The sequence below is a fragment of the Macrobrachium rosenbergii genome, chromosome 17 (genome assembly GCF_040412425.1).
Source record: "Macrobrachium rosenbergii isolate ZJJX-2024 chromosome 17, ASM4041242v1, whole genome shotgun sequence".
NCBI classification, from domain to species: domain Eukaryota; kingdom Metazoa; phylum Arthropoda; class Malacostraca; order Decapoda; family Palaemonidae; genus Macrobrachium; species Macrobrachium rosenbergii.
The window spans coordinates 37450765-37462663 of NC_089757.1; the positions used below are offsets into that span (position 1 = coordinate 37450765).

At 34.5% G+C, this 11899-nt stretch overlaps 2 protein-coding genes across 2 annotated transcripts in view; one reads left to right on the forward strand and one right to left on the reverse strand.

The window, feature by feature from the left end:
* Positions 1-11899, reverse strand: part of LOC136847866 (tRNA:m(4)X modification enzyme TRM13 homolog) — a 77778-nt gene that overhangs the window by 63721 nt on the left and 2158 nt on the right. Inside the window, exon 2 of the mRNA XM_067119849.1 lies at positions 2813-2946. Within this exon, the coding sequence (XP_066975950.1) occupies positions 2813-2815 (3 nt within the window). The 5' untranslated portion in view covers positions 2816-2946. The remainder of the gene's footprint in view (positions 1-2812; positions 2947-11899) is intronic.
* LOC136847617 (uncharacterized) lies at positions 6735-8829 on the forward strand. The gene is made up of 2 exons (XM_067119334.1): positions 6735-6780; positions 7270-8829. The coding sequence occupies exons 1-2, from the start codon at positions 6735-6737 to the stop codon at positions 8697-8699; spliced, it is 1476 nt and encodes a 491-aa protein (XP_066975435.1). The 3' UTR covers positions 8700-8829.

Genomic DNA, 11899 nt, shown 5'->3' on the forward strand with positions numbered 1-11899 from the left:
CTACTATTATTATTTTTCTTCAGAGGATAACCCCTATTCATGTGGAACAAGCCCACCAAAGGGGCCATTGACTTGAAATTCACTTCTAAAGAATTGATATTATTATATTATTATTATTATTATTATTATTATTATTATTATTATTATTATTATTATTATTATTCAGAAGGTGAACTTACTCATATTATGAACAAGCTCATCATAAAGCCATTGACTAGAATTACTCTCTAAAGAATCATTATTAATATTATTATTATTATTATTATTATTATTATTATTATTATTATTATTATTATTATATTCAGAAGATGAACCCTATTCATATGGAAACGAGCCCAACCAAAGGACCACTGACTCGAAATTCACTTTGAATAATAATTATATTATTATTATTATACATATTATTATTATTATTATTATTATTATTATTATTATTATTATTATTATTATTATTCAGAAGGTGAACCCTATTCATATGGAACGAGCCCACCAAAGGGGTCACTGACTTGAAATTCACTTCAAAAGAATTATTATTATTATTATTATTATTATTATTCAGAAGGTGAACCCTATTCATATTATGAACAAGCCCACCACAGGGGCCACTGACTTGAAATTCTGAAGCTTCCAAAGATTATTAAGGTGTTCATTAGGAAGAAGTAAGAGGGGATAAAGGGAAATACAGAAAGATCTCGCTTATTGGAAAAGAAAAAAATAAACGAATTAATAATTGCAGAGGTTACTAAATGTATTGTGGAGTGGCGTCTTTTGTTGTAATTGTTTGTACTGTAGAGTGACGTTCTGTTAATAGATAGAAGAATTATTTGTAATTTTTCACGATTATTTTCCGCTGCACATAAATACAAATTATTTGTAATTTTGGGGGATTATTTTCTGTTGCATACAAAATTATCCTTTTAATATCCTTTTTCCTACAACTGTTTATGCTTTGTGTGGGATAGACGCAGAGGTAAAAAGTGGAAGATGTCTTACAAATATTGATCGTAAAATGCTTGAAGCACCGTATGACCCTTTCACGAAATCGTTCAGGTAACAAGGCTTTGCATTCGGATAAAAGATTGTTCTAATGATGCAGTGTGTATATATATACATATATTTTTTACTTATGTACACATGTATATATATATTTATATATACATATATATAATATTTATACATATATATGTCAGTATATATATAAATATATATATATACATATATAATATATATAGTGTTATATATATTTATATATATATAAAACATATACATACATATTACTTATATATAGTATATATATATATATATATATATATGAGTATATATATATATATATATATACATATATAATATATATATAGTATATATATATTTATATATATATAAACATATACATATATATATATTCTTATATATATATATATATATATATATATACACTTATTATATATATATATATATATATATATATATATATATATATATATATATATAATATATATACAGTATATATATATTAATTGTGTGTGCATTTGTATATTTTAGCTTCATACCATAGATCCGAATCTACTGTTCCATCCGACCAGCAGAACTGAAATAAACCATGAATAATATATAAAAAGAAATTCAAAAAAGAAATGAAAATCACGACGGAATTAAGCGCTCTCATACATAAACCCAATCTAAAACTTACACTCCGCAAATGGCGGAATGGAAAGTTATTCAAATATGCTAATATCAGTCCATATTCTTCAGAAGAAATTTTAATTTTCGAATGAAATTATTTGTAACCAAAACAAGTAAAAAATGCGTCGGCACAATCCAGTTTTCTGTACAGCGTATAATGCTGTATGAGCCGCGGCCTATGAAACTTTCAGCCACGGCCCGGTGGTGGCCCGTCATATAGTTGCCAGACGACGATCATGGCTAATCCTTAACCTTAAATAAATATATAACCACTGAGGCCGAGAGGCGCAATTTGCATATGTTTTGATTGACGATGGATGATCAACATACCAACTTGCAGCCCCAGCCCCTGAAAAGTAGTTTTAAGATCTGAGGGGGGACAGAAAAAGTGCGGACTGACAGACAAAGCCGGCACAACAGTTTTCTTTTATAGAAGACTAAAAAGGCGAGACTCTTGAGAATGTAAAAGAACGTAAACGATATTTAATGCTGGTTTTACCAGATATTCATATGTCACGACGCTTTCACTAACAACGTATAACTTTATCATGTGCTGATGACGAAAGCGATAGCCTCGGAGATTCAGCAATCAAGACAGAATCTATACTCTTGTCTACGACGCTGCAGAATAATGACGGAATTTACGAAAATAAAATCATTCGCACTTTTCTCCCAATGAAATAATACATAAACCCATTTTTACCGAAGCTTCTGGTGCATATGCAACTGGCATGCTTTTCCTAAACCTTCTAACGAATGTCTCACTTGATAATATAAGAAAAAAAATGGTAAAATGAAAGCCATATCTACTGAAACTCTATAAATCACATTCAGGCAAGAGCTGTTGCAAAGACAAATCCCGGCTGCAAATTCCTGAGATGTGTGCTAATATTGCACCAGCCCGGTTTTTTTGCCATGTCCCTCGGTTAGGTTAGGTTAAACTAGGTAAGTATATCAATAGTAATTAGGGTGTGGGAAACATAATGGGATCATTTTCAAGAAAAATTCTATGGTTAATTTTTAAGATATGGCGTCCCGCCTTTTTCAGGGAAAGGTTCCGGTACACGGTTACATCTCGGGAAAATGCATCCCGGCTAATACTACTACTACTAATGTTATTAGTACTTACCATATGCTAACTGAGGTAGTTGTACACTCTGCTGCTTGTGTTGAACGAATGTTAATACGACCCGTATCATTACCGTAGCTTAAACCAACAGAATGGAAATGTTCACAATTCATTTGTCCATAACCAGAGGCTCCCTATAAATTAAGAGAATTTGGTATAAGCCCATTGAATTTACGTAAGATTACAAAAACTAATTTACAAGAACCTAATAATACATTCTTTTAAAGAGCAAGAAGTATGGTTGCTTATAGAAACATTTGGCTTTGACACACACAAGAATATCTAACAGAATATAATTGTCATAAAATTTGTTATCAGGCCCGCACTATTATATGGGGCAGAAACATGGGCACTCAAGAGGAAAGATGGATTGCTGGAATATCACGACTGGAAAGGATGAGAGTCAAGATATAAGAAGAATGTGGTATATGTAATGTAAAGGAGAAGGCTCGGGAAGCTAGTCTGAGATACTACTTTATTTTTTAAATTAAACGCTTAGAAATAACTCTCTCTCTCTCTCTCTCTCTACAGTGATCCTGAGATATGAGTACATTACTTTATTTCTGAAAATAAACAATGAAAAATAACTTTCTCTCTCTCTCATTTCCCAAATTTAAAACAGTTATTCCTTCATATTCAACTGCATCGTATCCCATAATGACATCTACCCCACATCCAGCCAGAGGTTTCCCAAATCACGCCCCAAATTAGAGACACTCCTTTGCATTCTGAAATAAATACATTTTGTCATTTCTCAAAACCTGTTCTATATTCCTCGAAACACATGACTTTAAATCAGATTCTATGGCAAGATGGTACGACTGGTTGAATAAATTCCTCTTCTTCTTTCTTTTCGACCTATTAGTCCTTAATTGTATAGCAGGGTTTCACGTGAGTCAGCTTTCTTCCATCTATTTCTTGTTCCTCCTCTTCCTCTTAAAAAGTGCCTTTCCCATAATAAATAAATCTCCCTGATGACAGATAATGGTAAGGAGGCCAAATTAGAGGCCCACTCTGGTAATGACGACACTTAGTGGGCTTCGCAATAAAAGAGGCCCATAATTGTTCACCAGATCACTGTGTGTGTGTGTTTGTGTGATGTTCAATTAACGATGATTATAGCCTGATCTGCTGAACAATTAGAATTGTTTATGAACTATAATAAATGTTTAAATCCTATGAGGGAGGGACCTTTGCAAGTTTAATTGTGTATGTATGTATGTATATGTATGTATATATATACAATATACATACATACACAATTTGAAAAGATTTATCTTACAATCATTCACATATCCCCAATCTTGTATGGAAATTTATAAATATATATGTATATATATATAGTATAATATACATATACTTATTTATATATATATATATATATATATATATATATATATATATATATATATATATATATATATATAAAATATATATAATATATATACATACAACCTAGAACAAACTCACCGTGTCTATCACCCCACAAACTGCTTGTGATTCCTAATCAACATCCCCGTTTAAACAATCAATCAATCGTCATGATAAGTATGTCAATCGTGTGCTATCATCAACTGGTACCACTGCCCATTCTATTTGGAAATCGTGAGACGTAGAACAAAGTCATTAAAAAAAATCAATCTCAGATGTCACAGTCAGTGCTTAGTATATATAAAAGTCTTGGAAGATTTTCTGTAATGTTGGAACGTTCTTCTTTTATAAAAAGAATACAGGATTGAAAGTTCTATTAAATGACTGTATTCATTTTCTTTCTTGACTCTTTTTGTTACTTCTTTCAGATGAACGCCATATTCTTTGGAAGCTTGAATTTAAGTCAGGTCCCTTTGGCGGGCTTCTTCCATACGAACAGGGTTCATCTTCCGGAGTAATAATAATAATAATAATAATAATAATAGTAATAATAATAATAATAATAATATTCTTGAAACTTGAATTTAAGTCACTGGGCCCTTATGGGTTTGTTCATTAATGAACAGGGGGTTCATCTTCTGAATAATGGGGTCTAAAGTCTATAAAACAGATTTGTGTAGTTTGGAGTCATCGGAAAGCAGAAATATAATCTTATCTTTTCACACATCAGCATAAATCTTCATTTGAAAGGGCTTGTTCACTGTAGAAGCTATTTCTTAAGCCGAGGAATAATGCGAACGTGGTCGTATAATCCTCGCTAGAACTTGTCTCTCGACCCCGAAGTCCCAGTGACATTTGCAATATAATTAAACCCCAATTTTAAAGGTGGAATTCTTCTACTTTCCGTTTCGCCCACGAGCAACGAACGGGCTCTCCTGCCCAACAACAGCAACAACCTTGCCGGTGGGTAGGAAAGGGTATGTGGAGGAAAAAAAAATGCCCCTTCAGGTATATCTAATTACGTGTCTCGAGCTTCGTAATAGACGTAGGTGGGAGGAGGGCGACGCCAAAAATTCAAATGAGAAGTGAGCGTGACTTATCGAAATGTCTTGTGGTCCACGGAATTTCGTTCGAGATGGGTTTCTGGTCTCCTCCTCAGGTCTCCGCCTTTGAGTCTCCTTTCTCAAAGAGTTGATAGGGTTTGTGGGTGCCTCGCGGCTTATATAGGATATAGGATTTTATTCTCCAGGTTAAGAGAGACGAGACGCTATCTCTTACAGCTTAGGAGTAGGAATTACTAAAGGGTGTTTGTAGCGCCCCGTAGGCCGCTAGCTGAACCCACTCTTTAGCCTTTTACTTTCACCTCAGTTCCCTCTTCCATTCTTCCATCTTGTTGTCTAACCTCTCTAACTATTACTTCATAGTGCAATTGTGGGGTTTTCTCACAGTTCCACCTTTAGACCCTTGTCCTAAATTTTTATTTTCTGGATCTCTCCGCTGTTTAACCACTCCAACTCCCTCTTTTCATTATCTTGAGGGCTGAATGGCCGAAAGTGTCCCAGGTTTGACAGCCTAAATATCATAAAATCATTTCGTCACTAAATCAATACATCTATTACAATACAACCAATCAATCGACTGTAATTCAAGAATGTTGTCACGCAGCACTTAGCATCAGTCTAAGAGTACCATCATCACATCTCATGTCCTGTGTATTCCAGATAATAACGAAAAGAAGATGCGCCCATCTACTCTCCTAAGCATAGAGGCGGCTTGCTTCTTTCTCCAGACGGTGCTGTCATTAGGCCTGCCTTCCTCAGGGCTGGACGCCTTCAGCAGAACGAAGAGAGACAAACTCGAAGACGTGACCCAGTTCCTTGGAACGGATTCGGATCTTTTCATCGGTGGTAAGACGGCTTGAGGCCTTCAACTTTTTTTTTTTTATTCCGAGGTTCTGTTTTGTTTTATTTTTTCGTTCTGAGGTTTCCGTTTTTCTCTCTAATTATTTTTAGGCTACCTCAATAGTAAAATTAGGTTATAAGGAATACATTATAACTGTAAAAAAAATCATTAAAAGTTGCTATGGCAAACGGAATTTTCTGAACGTAATTTGTGTTTTGTTACTAAGGAAACGAAGGTCTTTTATGTTTTCATTCTGAGGTTTCCGTTTTGCTTTCTAATTATTTTTAGGCTACCTCATTAGTAAAATTAGGTTATAAGGAATAAATTATACCTGTAAAAAAATCATTAAAAGTTGCTATGGCAAATGGAGATTTCTGAACGTAATTTGTGTTTTGTTACTAAGGGAAAGAAAGTCTTTCTGTATTAAGAACACTTCATACATACTCATTTGCAATATGCCTTAAAACATAAAAATGACTTGAGAAAAATCTACGTCTGGTTCACTGCAAACTTAAGACAGTGTTATAACCGAGTTAAATCTAGGCACCTTCTCAACAAGGACAGAGGCTTCTCAATCTTGACAACTGCTTCATGCTAGTAAATTCGATTGTGACTATTAACTATAACAAATGAGTTCAATTCAATACTAATGGTAAAGCAGAGATATAACAGAATAAATATACAAAGAAAAGCAGGTCTGAATTCAGAGCAGGCATCGCCAAATGAATAAGCAGTTAGATGAAATCAAGTTGACTCAGTCAAGTTCTAAGAGACTGTAAGTTGGTATCCTATTTTGTTTTAGATCCAGATACTGTTTGAATTTATGTAGTTGTATAAACACACACATATAAATATATATATATATATATATATATATATATATATATATATATATATATATATATAATATATGTAAAACAAACACGTCCACGCATCTCACAGAAATAAATTTCAGACTCACATCGGGATCAAACCCGGTCTCGTAAATCAAAGACTAGGGTGCTACCAATCGACCCCCCTCCTGTGTGGGTCAGTTGGTAAATGCCCTGGCCTTCCAATGGAGAGGCTGGGGTTCGATCCCGATGTGAGTCAGAAATTTATATATATAATTATGTATACAAAAGTACATACTCATGAACAAAAGTTTTCTCTACTCTGCTTTACATTTACATTTTATCCTGCAGAAGGCGCAGACGAAGAAGCACCCACGGGAAACCTCGTCACAAACTCCTGGCTGTACAGATTCCCTCCGTGGTTCTTCCCACACAACCCTCCTCCGGACGGCTTCGCCTCTAGAGACGGCGACGACCTTATCCTGAACCAGGTAGGCGACGGGGACGCCGACGGGGGCGAGGCGCCCTTAGAGCCGCAGCGAGCAGTGGACGGAGACGTCGTCATCGTCTCAGATTTAGTCAAGAGCGACCGTCGAGGGCGTCTGCACAACGTGAAGATTCCCGGGGGGACCCTCTACCGCGACCAGGTCGTCCAGACCATCGTTGATCTGTCCTTGGGCAAAGGGCAGCAAAGACCACAAGGTGCCCAAACTCCTTTAGGTGTCGTCATCGAAGAGGGAGGGATTTTAGTGCAGGGAGACACCCCAGAGCCCATCGTTCAGAATGGCATTACCATACAAGACCAGGCGCCTTTGGGTATTCCACAGGTTCGTCCTCCAGTAGGGCCACTTCCACCGGTACTCGTTCCTCCTGGAACGGCTGTGACGACGGGGATACCAGAGTCACAAAATCCTGATGGATTGTTTACTACGGAAGCCCTGGATAACAGAAACTTACACGGGAATATTAGGATATCGTCTCATTTTGGAAACAATATCCTACAGCCCCACGTTCCGACCGAACCAAGTTTACATGGGAATATTAGAACAACTTCTCGTTTTGGAAATGATATCCTACAGCCCCATGTTACGGTTGGGCCTAGTTCGAGCGCTCAAAAACCCAACACAGGCGAATTTCGACCAAGCCCCCCTGACCTGTCGCTGAATCATGTTCAGCCACAATTCAGTGTCATCTCTCCTTCCACTTTCCCACACAACGGTTTTAGACCCAGACCATCACCTTCGGGAACTCCAAGCAACCCGTCACCTTTCCAAGGCCCCGATAGTTTTTCGAAACAGTCGAGAGCAAACCGACAGTTTCAACATCCCTTCCAACGCAACAGCATCGACGGCGGAGTTACCAAGCACATTAACAACCAGCAAACTTCGACGTTAACTGGTTTTATATCTAGCAAAAATAATCTTAACGAGAGAAAACCTCTTTGGGTTCCCGTCTTGCCAAACGGGTCTGGAACTAGACAACGAAGCGATACGATTTCGTCTTTCCCTTCTGGACAATTGCAGCAGAACTTCAAGGTCACTGGTCAAGGAAAGAGCTTCTTCCCGAGAGAGACACGAAGCTCAAGTCGCCATCCTTCAAACAGCAACGGCTCTCCCAGTCATCCGACAAGCATTCAGGATATAATCGACAGCTCTTACGACACCGTACCAGTTCCCCAAGGGCGAGAAAGGCCGAGTGGTGATCTTCCATTCCCGCCTTCAGGTACCCCTTCAGGAAATTTATCCCAGCAGGATGGTCGGTGGTTATGGCGGAAATCTTAAGTGTTGTATAGAAGTATTTAATATGAGCTAATATTAGCTTTAGCTTTAAAGATAAATTTATAGTTTTTTATATTTCTAGTGATAGACTGTTATTCAATATGCCTATGTTTGTAGATAGACATACATACGTACAAACACACACACCATTTATAATATATATACATATGTATAAATATAAATATATATAATACATATATATTATATATATATATAAATATACGTATATATATATTTATATATATATATATATATATATATATATATATATATATATATATATATATATATATATATATATATATATACATACATACAGTAAATACTACTTACCAAAAGCATCTTCCCTCTGCCAAACCCATCTTCTCCCATCCGCCCATCCTCACCACATGTCCAAACCATCTCAATATACTTAGTCATAATATAAAAAATGTGAGAAAATAAAAAAAAAAAATCACTCAAAATTCGACGCCATTTATCAAATGTGAAGAAATTTGTATGGCTGCTCCTGACTGAATTCCAGCAAAATGAATGACTGAATAAATAAAATGAACGAATGAATGAACAGCGCCATTATACTGTACAATGAGATGAGTATTTTTACTCTATAAATTCAATTTGAAATATCCACACAAAAGATGTACAATTTTGAAACTATGTACTTTCGTTTCACTGACTGTAAATATCTGTAAATAAACTGTGGAAAAAGTCTATTTTTTTTAACCTTATTACTTAATATAACAGGGAACTCTAGAAGCCTTTTAATGCTACGCTCTTTTATATGTGTTTGTGGATGAAATATATGTATGTATATATATACATATATATATACATATATGTGTACATATATATATATTTTTATATAATATATATATATATATATATATATATATATATATATATATATATATATATATATATATATACTGTGTGTGTGTATTTTTTACTGTTGAATTAAAATATGAATAAAATAATTTATTATATAATATATATATATATATATATATATATATATATATATATATATATATATATATATATGTATATATATACACACATGATTCACACTTTAATTCAGCAGAAACAGATTCGCCTCCATTAATGTCAGACTTTCTAAACGCAAAGAAACCATCTTTGATACTATATTACACAAACAAAATACGAATAGCGTCAAGCACTTTCAGCAAAAAAGGGTAAAGAGAATATTCTAATATATATACGAAAAAGGGTGATGCCAGGAACAAGTTCCTGTTCGCCACACAGATGACAGAGTCTATAGACGGACCCGTCTCACACAACGCCCTTCATGTTTGCAAGGAGAGAGAGAGAGAGAGAGAGAGAGAGAGAGAGAGAGATACACTTACGTGATCAGTTTCCATTCATAAACTAGACAGACGTGCACACACACATACACATTTTGGCTGGTCGAAGGTGCGATTATATAAAAAAATCTTTCTTGCTATAAAGAGTCGGATTCATTTTCAAATTAAATGTATTTGCCAATTATTATTATTATTATATTTATTGTTATTATTATTATTTAGAAGATGACCCCTATTCATATGGAACAAGCCCACAGAAAAGGCCACTGACTTGTGTGTGTGTGTATATATATATATATATATATATATATATATATATAGATAGATAGATAGATAGATAGATAGATATACATATACAATGTATATATATATAGATAGATAGATATACATATACATTGTATATATATATATATATATATATATATATATATATATATATATATATATATATACATTGATTAATGCAGGCCACACACATTACTTGTAATGATGATACAAGGCTTTTCGACTCCTATACGTGTATGAAACACGGCCTACCTTTTAAATCTGACCTACAGCAAGGGCAAAAAGACATACCACAGACAGGCACAATAAGGAGATTTTAAAACGCAGCGATACAATAGCACAGTATTACAACAGTATATTAAGGATGAGAGACTCGTGAAAAATGATCTTAGGTAAGATTCAATGCATTGTACACAGAGCTCATATATTCAGAATGTAAGCATCTAATAAAAGAATAAAACTGAAATAGCAGTCGAAGATTGAATTTACTGCAAAGATGGTTGCGCAAAGCCAAAATCAGATTGACAGCGCAACAACAGAGTGCTGTTTCGGCACAATAACTTGCTTGTCAATTGATTTTTCTTATATCAACACTTCCCTCGGAGAATCTTCTCATTTACGCCGACGTGATCTGGACGTTGCCCAATGTATATTTAATGCGCGTCGGAGCTTTGCAAAGGAATATTGGAATTCTCTATCTATTGAGTCTTTCAATATGTTCAGAATAGGCTTGCCCACCAACTCATAGTCTGTCGTGAATGTCATTATCGTTTTTCACTTTTAAAATTTCGATTTGGGTTTTCAATACGATGCACTTGAATGATAGGTCAGATTGACAAGTGTCTTCTCTGGCCTTATTCTCGAAATAGCAACTTTTAATGGAATGTAAACGAGGAAGTATTTAGATCTGTCGGTGTTACAAGACGCTGATCACAGTTCCGCAGGGGCTTTCACTGATCACAGTTCCTCAAGCGATTTCACTAATAACAGTTCCTAAAGGGCTTTCACTAATCACACTTCCTCAAGGACTTTCGCTAATCTCAGTTCCTCAAGGGATTTCACTAGTCGTAAAACTGACTGAATTCCTTTCTTTCAAAGACTGCAACCCAAAACCTCTATCAGGTAAGCACTCTGAATTCAAGAATATTTGCCCGTGATTGATGCAATAATTGTTTATTTGAGAGAGAAAGAGAGAGAGAGAGGAGGGGGGGGGGTAAATATTGTGATAAAAATTTGTTTTTCTGCCATTTCGAATGAAAATGGACCCATTACAAATCAGATATGGAAAACGTCAGGATTACATTTCATGACCGCCAAATCAAATATGGGAGATGTTTGAGATATATATATATATATATATATATATATATATATATATATATATATATATATATATATATATATATATATATTATATGATTCAAATGCTCATAGTTAAAAAAAAAGTTTTATTTATTTTTTAATAGACTCATACAACAGCAAAACAAACTTTTATGCGTACTGAATATAATAATAATAATAATAATAATAATAATAATAATAATAATAATAATAATAATAATAATAATAATAATAATAATAAATCTTCAATGCCTG